Consider the following 12,927-nt stretch of genomic DNA (forward strand, 5'->3'; position numbering starts at 1 on the left):
GACGCAGCAGCAGTGCAATCTGCCGCGGGATCAGCGTCGCCAGATGCGTCAGGCGGGCCCTCTGCCGCGCTGTCCCCCGGTCGATCGTCACCCGCGCCGAGGCCAGGCGGGCCACCCCCACGGGCCTCTGGTCGGCCCGTTTCTGTGGCTCGGGGCGACCCACGTGGCGGTTCTGATGCGGCGCGTGCGGGCTCGGGCGCGTCCCCATTGTTGCAGTCTCCCCCGGCCAGCCCGGATCTGCCAAGTGGCAGTTCTCCATGGGCGGCTGTGTCGGATCTCGCTGGCTCGACACAGGAGTTTGCCTCAGGATCTGCTATGGTCGGGTCTGGATCTTCTGCAGCTGCTTCTAACTCTGCCATTTCCGCTTCACAAAATCGCCTGCAAATTCAATCCGACCAACCAGCTCCGCCTCCTCCTGTGCGTTTGCAAACCAGGTCACAAAGCGATATTATTAAACCAAAAGTTTATAAAGATGGTTGTGTTCATTGGGGTTCCTTTTGTGCCGCAGGTGAACCAAAGAATGTATGTGAATCTCTTGCTGATCTGAAGTGGAAGAAGGCCATGGATGAGGAATACTTGGCTCTCATGGACAACAAAACCTTGCGTTTGGTTCCACCAGTCAGGGGTAGCAACGTGATTGACTGCAAATGGGTGTACAAAATCAAGAGGAAGTCTGATGGTACCATTGACAGGTACAAGGCTCGTCTGGTTGCCAAATGTTTCAAACAAAGGTATGGACTTGACTATGAGGATACTTTCAGTCCTGTAGTGAAGGCTGACACGATGAGGTTAATTCTCTCGATGGCAATCTCTAGAAACTGGTGCATTCGACAACTAGATGTAAATAACGCGTTTTTGCACGGTGTTCTGGAAGATGAAGTCTTTATGAGGCAACCCCCTGGGTAAGAAAGTTCAAGCTCACCACATCATGTTTGCCAGCTTAATAAAGCTCTATATGGTTTGAAACAGGCACCCTGAGCTTGGTACTCTCGTTTATATTCCAAGTTACAATCTCTTGGGTTTGTTGCATCAAAAGGAGATACCTCATTGTTCTTCTATCGTCGGCATGGAATCATCATCTTCAAGCTTATCTATGTTGATGATATTGTTGTTATAAGTTACTCTCCTGCAGCAGTTGAGTCCCTTCTCAAGGACTTGCATATGGATTTTGCACTCAAGGATTTAGGGCCTCTGCATTTCTTTCTTGGTATTGAGGTGAAGCCGGTTGCAAGTGATATTCTGTTGTCATGAGAGAAATATGTGCAAGAAATACTCCAGCGCATTGGGATGAAAGGTTGCAAATCTTCGTCTACACCTTTGTCTCTCTCTGAAAAAATTTCACTTCATGATGGGGAACTCCTTGCACCAGATGACTCCACTCTGTAAAGGAGTGTTGTGGGAGCACTACAGTACCTTACTTTGACTCGGCCGGATATTTCTTATGCAGTTAATAAGGTTTGTCAGTTCTTGCATGCTCCCACCTCTGTCCATTGGACTGTAGTTAAAAGAATCCTTAGATATCTTCAAGGAACGCGGGGTCTTGGACTTAAACTTTGCAAGTCTGACTCCATGCTTGTCAGTGCTTTTTCTGATGCTGACTGGGCAGGTTGTCCTGATGATAGACGGTCTACAGGAGGTTTACAGTATTTCTTGGAAGTAATTTAGTGTCCTAGAGTGCTCGTAAGAAAGCTACTATATCCAGGTCCAGCACGGAGGCTGAGTATAAAGCCTTAGCTAATGCAACTGCTGAGGTTATTTGGGTGCAGAATATGTTGATAGAATTGGGTCTTCATCACCCTCGAGCTGCATCACTTTAATGTGATAATCTTGGTGTCACATATTTGACTGCTAATCCTGTTTTTCATGCTCGAACAAGCACATAAAGATAGACTATCACTTTGTTCGAGAACGGGTGGCCAATAAACTGCTAAATGTTCGGTTTATTCCTACGGGCGATCAGGTTGCAGATGGGTTTACTAAACCCGATTCTTTGAGGCAGCTGGAAGCTTTTCGGCACAATCTCAACATAGATAAATTGTGATTGAGGGGTAGTGTCAAGAAATTTACAATACGGTATTTCTATAAACCGTATGTAGATATAGATTGCGTGTGTGTTTGTTATAACCGAGAGTTAGGATAGGTCAGGGCTATTGAGATTGTTTAGTTTCCTTGTAGATCAATCCACAACCCTAACCACCTGACCTCCTTTGTAATCTTTGCTCTTATATAACACGTACACTGCTTAGTTGCATACGTTTAGCCTCAGCTATCACAAAAATAACTGAAATCACGTAGTCAACGACGATGGAAATATTGATGGATGGATTCGACCGACAATGCAGAGCAAAATCTAATAATGTAAACAAAATCAATCCGACTCGTGTGTCGAGAGTCAACTCGCAACATTTTCGTTCGTATTCTGATGGGCGTTGCGCATGGTACCTGCATGCATGCAAGAAATGAGAGCATCTTTAGCCACGCCCCCAACACGTCCTCTCCAGGCGATTTTGCCACGCCGATGCCAAAAAATCGGTCGAGTCGCGTCCCCAGTAGCCCGTTTTCTGTCGGCTTGGGGCGAAACTAGCGCCGGCAGACCTGAGCCAAACCCGGCGTGCTGAGGGGCGCCTAGGCACGCAGGCACAAGCGAAAAGGGGCGTGGGGCCGCTGTGTCGGCGAGTCAAGAGCCTCTTCCCACCGTTTCTTCCCGCTTTCCCCCCACTTTCCTCTCTTTCTCTCCATTCCTCCCACCATCCTCCCTCTCGCTCGCCTCCCAGCCGGCCGCCATGCTGCCGAAGAAGTACGTGATCCCCGGCGCCTTGACAACTGCACCCGCCACCGTCGCCCAGCCAAAGCAGAGGAAGCCGAGGGCGCCACCGTCCAAGCCACCAGGCATGCCAAACACCGACTGGAGGGCGGAAGTTCAGCGTCGGGAGGCTGTCACCGCCGACCGGCGGAACAGGGCCATCGCTAAGAAGGCTCGGGACAATGCGGCGCGTGTGGCTTTGGCCGTGAAGGATCAAGCCGAGGCCGAGGCGGCTCGCGTGGGGATGATGAACCCACCCGGCGGCCACGCCTAGTACGCGCTCTGGAGCCAGCAAAGCGTCCGCTCTCCAGCCGGCTTCTCGTCGTCGCCGCAACCATGGGGATGCATGCCGTCGTCGGGCTACTCCAACGGGGACGCGCACGGTGGGTTCAACCCCCACGTCACCTTCCCCCATGGATACCCGGCTCAGCGCACGCCCTCGCCTGCCTTCGCTGGCTTGCAGTACCCTCCGTACAACTACTCGCCGCCGCCTTACGCGTCCTCCCCGACGCCCCCTCTCCGCCGTGGCGCCCTGCCCTTCTCACAAGCTTCCACGACGCACCTCGGCGACACCAATGAGACCGACGCCGACATGGACAACATCATCGCGGTAGGCTCGGCCGCGGCCGCCGCGTCCCCTGGGTTCGCTACCTAGGACGACACGGTGGACCTCAGCGGCGGCATGGACGGCGAGCTCGAGTACGGCGAGGAGGAGCCGGAGGAGCACGAGGAGGAGGAGGAGGAGTTGTCGGTGACTGTTCCGGCGAGGAGGCGCAAGAAGAAGAAGGGGGCGGCCAGGACCGGCAAGCCGCCCATCAAGTGGACGTCCAAGAAACAGGAATGCCTCGCCGAAGCGTGGAAAGTCGTCTGCCTCGACCCGACCACCGGCGTGAACCAGAGCATTGAGACGTACTGGGAGCGCAAGCTCGTCGACCCCTACTTTAAAGGCGTCTACATGCAGCGCGGGGCGAAGGCAATGGCGAACCATTGGGGGCTCATCCAGGCGGCGTGCAACAAATGACATGGGATCGTCGAGGAGATCGTGGCTCGCCCGGAGAGCGGCGCCAACGTTGAGGATCAGGTATGGCATGCCGGCCTCCCGCTTCTATTTGCCGTGTGCGCCCGCCAACTGTTTGTTCGTCGGTGCAGCTGGTGCGCATGTTCGCCTTGTACCGTCTGGGCAACCGCGACCAAGAGTTCAAGTACCTCCACGTCTACAAGCGGATCGACAAGTGCAAAAAGTGGGAAAAAGTCCGGCGCACCCTCGACAAGGCCAAGGAGACGTACAAGCCGGACGCGCCGACGGCAGGCCCGTTAGAAGGGCGGCCGGACGGCAACAAAGGAGCCAAGAAGGGGAACACGCCGACGCGGCAACCGCGTGAGTGTAGGAGTCCATCGAACACTGCCTCGCCGATGCACAAGCCCGGGCCACCCTGCGTGAAGAGAAGACCGAGGTGCGGTGGTTAGCGTTGATGACGAACAGTGCCGTCAAGCTTGAGCTGCTCCGGACCAACGTCGCCGCGAAGAAGAGGAACACTGACCTGGCTTTTCTGATGGGCGGGGCGGACATGCTCCAGAGCAACGACGAGCAATTCAAGGCGTGGTACATGGCGGAGCGCGGCCTCATCCTGAACCGCCTGATGACGACGGCGGCGCCAACTCCCACGCCCTTGCCGCTGCCGCCGCCAAGCCCGAGTGTTGATGCCTCCACGACGCCCAACAGCACCGAAGCCGCGCCGATACCGACCAGCAGAGAAGAAGCTTCGACACCGCCTAGCCTGCGCACACCGACTATGCCGACGCCGAAGGCCGACCCCGCCGAGTGATGCGTTGCGCACGCGCCCAGACTTGTGGCGCTCTTTTTTTATACGCCGGACTATTTATCCGATCACCGAACAGTGTCCTGTGATCACCGGACTTGTGGCGTCTTTTGAGCGGGAACGACCAAGTTCAAAAATTGCCGTGTTCTGGGGCCGGCGCCTGGGGGCGTGATTGGGAGCTAAATCGCCCCAGAGACCAATCTAACGCCGGTTCGCCCTCAAACTGCTCTTTTTAGACGCCCTGGGGAGCCGAACGACTGAAGATACTCTGAGATTGCTAAATCTCAGTAGACGGTGTTGGAAACGAATATTTTGGCAATGCAACTCAATGTATTGATCGATGCATAGCGCACGTATATATGGAGTACAAGGTGGGCCACAACCTCAACTATACAATGACTAGGAGGTGTGCCGGACTATACAATATACATGCACAAACCATATATTCAACACCCCCCCCCCCCGCAGTCGAACCGTCGTCGGAGACGCAAAGACTGGACCTAAACTCCTCGAAAACAGAAGTAGGCAGTCCTTTTGTCATAACATCGGCAAACTGTTGCGCCGTCGGGACGTGGAGGACCCGGATGCGCCCAAGGGCCACCTGCTCACGAACAAAGTGTATGTCGAGCTAAATGTGCTTCGTTCGTCGATGATGGACCGGGTTGGCGGAGAGGTACATGGCAGAGACGTTGTCGCAGTAGACGAGTGTGGCCTTGTGAACATCACAAAGCAACTCCTGGAGCAGCTGACAAAGCCAAGAGCATTCGGCAACGGCGCTAGGCACTGCCCGATACTCTGCCTCGGCACTCGAGCGAGAGACTGTGGGCTGTCGCTTGGAAGACCAAGAGATCAGAGACGGCCCAAGGTAGACACGGTACCCCGAAGTGGAGCGCAGTGTGTCCGGGCAGCCAGCCCAGTCCGCATCAGAGTAGGCGACGAGGTCGGTAGAGGCGGAGGCCGTCAGTGTAAGTCCCATGGACGTAGTGCCGCGTATGTAACGGAGGATATGCTTCACCAAGGTCTAGTGAGAGTCACGCGGAGCATGCATGTGAAGACAGACCTACTGAACGGCATACTGCAAGTCGGGGCGCGTCAGAGTGAGGTACTGCAAGGCACCCACAATGGAGCGATAGAAGGCCGCGTCGGATGCGAGAGAGCCCTCCAGAGCTAAAACCTTGGCCTTGGTGTCAACAGGCGTGGGAGCAGGCTTGCAGTTAAGCATGCTAGCACGATCGAGAAGCTCATGGGCGTAACGCTGCTGGTGCAGAAAGAACCCATCTGGCCGTCGAACCACCTCAATGCCGAGGAAGTAGTGGAGGGGCCCCAAGTCCTTCAGGGCAAACTCATCGCGAAGACGAGCAGTAAGCCGCTGGAGAAGCGCGACAGTGGAAGCCGTTAGGATGATGTCATCGACGTAGAGCAACAAGTAGGCCGTGTCAACCCCGTGATGGTACACGAAGAGGGACGCGTCGGAGCGGGTCGATGTAAATCCGAGCGTCTGCAGGAAGGCAGCGATGTGCTGGTACCAGGCCCGAGGCGCCTGCTTCAACCCGTAAAGAGAACAGGAGAGCAAGCACACATGGTCCGGATGTGTGGCGTCGACGAAGCCGGTGGGCTGCTCACAGAACACCTGCTCGGCGAGGTGGCCATGCAAGAAGGCGTTGGAGACGTCCAACTGATGCACGGGCCAAGCTCGGGAGACGGCCAGCTGAAGCACGATGCGGATCAAAAGTGTCGGTGAAGTCCACGCCCGCACGTTGCCGAAAGCCTCGAACCACCCAGCGAGCTTTGTAGCGCTCGAGAGTCCCGTTGGGACGAGTCTTATGCCGAAAGACCCACTTGCCCGTGATGATGTTGGCACGAGGTGGCCGAGGGACAAGCTGCCAGGTGCGGTTCCGTTGGAGCGCATCGAACTCTTCCTGCATCGCAGGGAGCCAATGAGGGTCCCGAAGGGCGGCTCGAGCTGACGATGGGAGAGGGGACGGCGCGGAGACGGAAGCAGCGAGAAGATACTCATCGCTGGTGTACCGCGTACTCGGGCGGAAGGTACCGGCCCGAGAGCGAGTCATCGGGCGGGGCATCGAGTCCAGGGCGACGGGCGAGGACGAGGAAGAGCCCGCCACCACTGATGCCGCAGGTGAGGCCGCCGCGGGCGAGGCCGCCGGCGAGGGCGCGGGGGGCGCCGAGGAGGACCGCACCGATGGTGGCGCAGGGGGCGTCGCAGGCGCCGGGAGGGGTGCAGCCCCTAAGGAAAACCGGCCGGGGAGGAACTCGACCCGGGGCACGGGGGCACCCTCAAAGCCAGGAGGCGGCCCGAGAGAAGCACCCGAGCGGCCGTCACCAGGAGCGGGCAAGGCCGCAACATCCGAAGGTACCTGCTGAAACGGAAAAACCATCTCATCAAAGTAACGTGTCGGGAAGTGATGACCCGATGTGCGATAGGATCATAGCAGCGGTAGCCTTTGGTGTTGGGGGCATAGCCAAGAAAAATACAGGCCATGGACCGTGGTGCGAGCTTATGAGAAGTAGTGGAAGCGATGCTAGGATAGCACAAGCAACCGAAAATGCGAAGCTCGGTGTAGGAAGGTGGCGTGCCGAACAAAAGATGATGAGGAGCAAAATTCCCGCGAGTGCGACAGGGACGAATGTTGAGGAGTAGTGATGCGGTGGCGAGCGCGTCAGGCCAGAAACGTGGTGGCACGTTGGCGTGAAAAAGGAGGGTGCGAACACAGTCATTAAGAGTGCGAAGCACGCGCTCAGCGCGGCCATTTTGTTGCGAAGTACGGGCAAGTGAGACGAAAAATCGTGCCGTGTGCAGCGAGAAGGTTGCGGATTGCAAGATTATCGAACTCCTTCCCATTGTCTGTTTGCAACGCATGAATGGGGCGACCAAACTGCGTGGAGACATAGGAGTAGAATGCGGTGAGAGTGGCAACAGAATCCAACTTTCGCTGCAACGAGAAGGTCCACACATAGTGCGAAAAATCATCAAATCTAACAAGATAATAAAGATAGCCCATATAACTTGCAACAGGAGAGGTCCAAACATCACTATGAATTAACTCAAATGGGTATGAAGCAACATGCGAGGAAGTGCTAAAGGGTAAACGAGTATGTTTGCCGAGACGACAAGCATGACAAGTGTGATCGTCGATCTTATTACACGTGAATTAAAAACTGCGAAGAATATGACGAAGGGTGGCAGGGTTGGGATGACCAAGACGAGCATGCCAAAGGTCCACTCCAGCGGAAAGCACCATGGGTGCAGCGACGGAGGATGTGGAGGAGTGGACCGGGTAGAGATCGTCGGGGCTGTCACATCGGTGGAGCACCATCCGGGTACGGGCATCCTTAACAGAAAAGCCAAACATGTCAAATTCAACGGTGACAGGATTTTCACATGTAAGAGAGCGAACAGAAACAAGATTTTTAATGATGTCAGGTGAAACGAGTACGTTAGAAAGATGTAATGGAACGGAATTAGAAGGAAAAGCAGCATGGCCGACATGAGTGATGGGCATGGAAGAACCGTCGCCCACGGTAATGCGAGCAGCAGTGTGAACAGGGTGAGCGGTAAGAAGGTTACCGGGGTTGGCGGCCGTGTGAGCCGTGGCTCTGGTGTCCATGTACCAGTCACCACCGCCGGTGTACTGCTGTGGCGTGGGGACGGTGTGGAGGGCCGCTAGCAGCGCGGGGTCCCATGGTGCCGGCGGGAGGGCCGGGGCCGACGGCAGAGGCTGTGGCGGCGGCACCACGAGCCCACCGGCCGGAGGCAGCCCATAGGCCGCCGAGGGGCCGTAGAGCGACGACGGCGGATACGTCTGAGGGGCCGCATACAGAGCCTGATGAGGGGTCGGGCGGGCGCCAAAAACACCGGGGATGGGGGCGCGGTGTATGGGAATGGAGTATGCGTGAACAACCCCCGTCCAGGAGTTCTGGCTGGCCTACCAGGGCGCCGGCGGGAGCGGGTGCTGCGGCTGGCGCGACACCCCGCCATGGGCAGCTGGCGGCTGCTGCTGCTGCTTGCGGCCACCTCGGCCGCGACGCCCGCCCCGGCGCTGCTACTGCTCGGCGGAGGGGCCTGCGGCGGCGCGGGATATGGGAACCCGGGCGGCGGCTGCACGTGGACGGGCCCCTGGGCGGGCCGCGGCGGGGGAGCCGGAGCGGTGGGCGGAGCACCGCCGCGGGTTCCGGCGGTGAGAGCCGTATGGGTGGCCCGGGCGCGCGACATCCGCATCCTCTTCTCCTCCAGCTTCAGGTACGCGACGATCTTGGGGAAGGTCGGGTTGGTGATGAGAGGGATGTTGGAGGCGGCGTTCCCGAAGTGTTCGTTCAGGCCGGCGATGAGAGTGCTGAGGAGGAGCTCGTCGGAGACCTTCTCGCCGAGGTCACGGAGCTCGTCAACAAGCTTCTTGAGGTGCATGCAATAATCGTCGACCGACGAGTCAAGCTGCTGGCATCCAAAAAACTCGCCGTGCAAGAAAACCTTGCGTTGGAGCGCGTTGTCGGTGAAGAGGCTGTTGAGCTTAGTCCAAACGGCGTGAGCGTCATCATCGGCGGAGACCACCGTGTGGAAGAGGTCCTTCGAGATGGTGGTGTAGAACCAGCGGATAAGAGTGGCGTCGATGGACGTCCACTCCTCATCGTCCTCCATGAAGCGGGAGTCCACGGAGCCATCGATGTGATCCCGGAGATTGTACTCACGGAACACAAGGAAGAAGTACGTCTTCCAGGCATAGTAGGTGGAGGTGAGTTGACCGAGGACGACGGGAACCCGAGCGAGAATATTGAGATCACGGATGACGACGGGATTGGGGCCGTCGAAGGGGTTGGTGCGGCGGCTGCGGGTGGTACCGGTGGAACCGGGGGAGGCCATGGCCGAGAGGGGAGGGCCGCGGCGCGTGGTGAAGCGGCGTGGCGGGAGGGATGGCGGCGCGGCGTTGGTGGCGGCGCTGCGGGTTGCGGGCGGAAGCGCGAAGCGGCGGCGGCACACAGGGGGCGGCGGCGCGGCGGCGAGGAGACGCGGCGGCGGCGGCGGCACGAAGTGGCGGCGGCGGCGGGATCGCGGCGGCGGCGACGGCAGGAGTTAGTATTAGGATCATAGGTATGATACCATGTTGGAAACAAATATTTTAGCAATGCAACTCAATGTATTGATCGATGCATAGCACACGTATATATAAAGTACAAAATAGACTACAATCTCAACTATACAATAACTAAAAGATGGACCGGATTATACAATATACATGCACAAACCATATATTCAACAGACGGGCCGATCGCCTCGACGTACCTCGATGCAGACGGCCGGCGTTTTCCCAGTATTTTATCCCTCCGATCCTCATATTACGCGGATGGGGTAGACGGCGATGCGATCAGCTACGTTGCCGGCCGGCCTCTACGATGTCCGTATATGTGGCAGTAGAAGAAATGGATAAAGCAACCGATAAGCTGCAGCTTATATATATATCAACATACAACTAGTCTACTAGACTACTACTCCTGTTCATGACTAGGGGTCAGGTTTTTTTAGGCGGCTTAAAAAATAAGCTGCCTCTTACTAGATTAAAAAATATAAACCGTCTCAAAAATTTATTAAGACTTCTAAATTAGCTATTTCATAATTAGTTTAGAAGCCTCAATAAATAAAAGAGATGACTTATGACAAAAACTGAGAAGGCGGCTTATTTTTTAAGCTACCAAAAAAAAACTGGCCCTAGGTCTCGTCTGTGTTGGTTACTTTGAACTGTTTATTCGAAAATCCCACACTTATGGACAACAAGGCACGGAAGGAGCATACGGGATTATGTGTCCCCCTGAAAATCTCCCTCCACCCCCTAATTTCAGCTGTGGTACTATCTGATTTCCAATCAACAATTGCCATGTCAGCCTGTAAGTTCTAGTGTGTAAATTTGAGTCTGTGAGTGTAGCAAAGCTCCTGTTTATTTGACCCCTCGTTTGTGGCGCAGGCAGACCAAGAGGTAGAACATATACACACAGAAAATCCCTTTTGGAGCTTGGGCTCCAGTGAGGCCTCCAAATTCAAATTTAAAATTTCATTGAAACTCATATTTTTACATTTCAAAAAATTCTGAAAAATTACAGATATACATGAAGGTATAAGACACATGTGTGTAAATTTTCAGTTTAAAATACATTAAAATAAGGGCTGTGCAAAAAAGACAAATCTGGGGATGTTTAACACATGATACTATTCATCCTCCCAGGCCATGAATTTGTCTTTTTTGTACAGGTCACAACTCAAGGTATTTCATCATGAATTTTTACACATATGTGAGTTACATCCTTACATACACGCATATTTGTTTTCTGAATTTTTTGAACCATAAAAATTTGAATTTGAATTTTTCAAAATAAAGGCCTCCATGAAGCTCGGCCTCCAAAACGCCTTTCTCATATATACACAAGGTTCCTACTTCTTTCGTTTCATAATATAAGTGAGTTTTTTAATGTACAATATACACTGTTGTGAACTTCAGATACGTCTGGGGACATGCATATAACATACCCCAGAGATCGATCCATGGACGCTGATTGCCAATTAAATAACCAGCAAGGCCTTAAGCGGGAGCAAACATGTCGCTGTACTAGACACCAGAGAGTGCTGTATACAGAACGCTTTGCAACGGTAGTGTTCTGGTGATCGATCCTGCTGTAGGTGCAGGTTTAATTCGTGTGGGAAATATCAGGGGCGTCTTCCCGGTGAAGCTGCTCTTTGATGGCAGAGATCGGTCCAACGAGGACAAGAATTTCCGGCAGAGTTACCGACGGTAGCAGGCTAGGAGCACGCGCCTACGCGGTTGGCCGGACGTACCACATGCATCCTATCTATAGCTAGCTGGAACCCAATCCCAACGCAACGCATCATCCAGAATTCTAGATGGACAGCGGCTCGGCCCGGCAGGTCGGAGCTAAATTTCGTGTTTTGACCCTTTTTTAAAACTTGTTCGAGATCTGATCTTGTTTTGCAAAAATTTCAAAATCTGACCCTTTCTTACCATCAAGATCTTCAGCGGTAGGGTATAACAGTCTATCTCCAAGGCCCCTGGCGGTCCCTTTTCTCACTGCCAAGACCCTAAAAATTTCGCAAAGCAGGATCAAATCTCAAACAAATTTGGTAAAAAAGTCAAAACACGAAATTTTGCCGTCGGTCGGTCGGTACATGATAGAGGGGTCGAGGTAGACCAGGTATGCATGTAGCTAGCTTGGTCCTGTGGCAGATTCGACGGGCAGAAGCTACTAGATCGCCAGTGACGCTGCTAGCGACCAAACATGCGCTTTATCGACCGATCATCGTCGCGGCCGGGTATGCTTGTTTGTCAGCACGTACACGTACACGGACATTTGCTTCTTTTTTAGCTTTGTCTCCTCCGATTGGCCGTCGTCATCGTCGCCGTGGCCGGAGTCCGTGCGTGTCCGAGTGTCTGTGGGCAACACGCGTACTTGATCCTTCTAGACGCCAGCAACAATTACGAGCTACTTTAATTTCTTCTTCTTGTTATTGATCCTAGGGATTCATGCATGTAACACTCACTGCAGGGCTAGCTAGGACCGATAGCTTCTTGTAAAATCCTCGCTCGCTCACTAGGCTCGCTAGCGCGGGTACCGTTGAAACTGAATTGTCAGGCATGATCATCTATCGCTCTCTCTTTGGTTAATTAGTGGAGGCTGTGCAAGCACACTTCTTCTGGGGCGCAATTATAGCCCACATCAATCTACTCCGGTATATGTTAACTTTAACCATCTCGCCGGGCACACGTACGTAGTAGTCGAGGTATACGTGCAGCAGGCTGGCCGGGTCAATTGCATGTCGTCCTTTTCCAGAGTATTTCTTGGTGGAGTTTGGAATGTGGGCCGGGGATGGACCATGCATGGATATGCACCTCGCGATCGCCATCCATCCGATATCTGTGTGTCCTGGTAGCTTACACTACAAGCACGGCTAGAAAACACTGCCGTCGGCGAGCGAGCGACGACCGCGGACGGCGACGTATCCCCCCCCTTCGTTCCTTCCTCTCCTTTCTGCTGCTAGCTGTACGTTGCTGGTCCTGTTGAAAGAAATTATGGAAGAAAATCAGCTTCCTTTTGAGAGATGATTCATCGATTGAAAGCGGCAATGAATGTCGTCTCTACGTGTTGCCATGTTTATTCTCTCCTTTTTGTTCTTCCTTGTGTGTAGTCGATGTACTGGTCGAACGATGGGGAGTGTAGTGGGGACGTGCGGAGGGCTGATTTGGACTCTGCACAACCTAACACTAGCTAGCCCTATCCTACGGATAA

General features: G+C 54.3%; 1 protein-coding gene and 1 pseudogene across 1 annotated transcript; one reads left to right on the forward strand and one right to left on the reverse strand.

Annotated features, from left to right (window-relative positions):
- Window positions 1-3,047: 3,047 nt before the first annotated feature.
- On the forward strand, window positions 3,048-3,696 carry LOC147957537 (uncharacterized; annotated as a pseudogene).
- A 2,940-nt stretch (window positions 3,697-6,636) lies between these two features.
- On the reverse strand, window positions 6,637-9,499 carry LOC147957538 (uncharacterized). Its single transcript, XM_087531751.1, has 4 exons — window positions 8,564-9,499; window positions 7,881-8,465; window positions 7,408-7,574; window positions 6,637-6,868 (listed from the first exon to the last, which is right to left on the reverse strand). The coding sequence occupies exons 1-4, from the start codon at window positions 9,497-9,499 to the stop codon at window positions 6,637-6,639; spliced, it is 1,920 nt and encodes a 639-aa protein (XP_087387877.1).
- Between the last annotated feature and the right edge of the window lie 3,428 nt (window positions 9,500-12,927).

The sequence above is a fragment of the Triticum urartu genome, chromosome 7A (genome assembly GCF_056163025.1).
Source record: "Triticum urartu cultivar PI428250 chromosome 7A, HENAU_Tu73, whole genome shotgun sequence".
NCBI lineage: Eukaryota > Viridiplantae > Streptophyta > Magnoliopsida > Poales > Poaceae > Triticum > Triticum urartu.

What these genes read in the sequence shown, in the direction of transcription:
- LOC147957538 (XM_087531751.1), bottom strand. Translation starts at nt 9,499, where the DNA reads ATGGCCTCCCCCGGTTCCACCGGTACCACCCGCAGCCGCCGCACCAAC. An exon ending in GCCGGCGCCCTGGTAGGCCA is followed by an intron (nt 8,466 to 8,563) that starts GCCAGAACTCCT and finishes ACCCCTCATCAG; the next exon opens with GCTCTGTATGCGGCCCCTCA. An exon ending in CCTCCGTCGCTGCACCCATG is followed by an intron (nt 7,575 to 7,880) that starts GTGCTTTCCGCT and finishes TTCTCGTTGCAG; the next exon opens with CGAAAGTTGGATTCTGTTGC.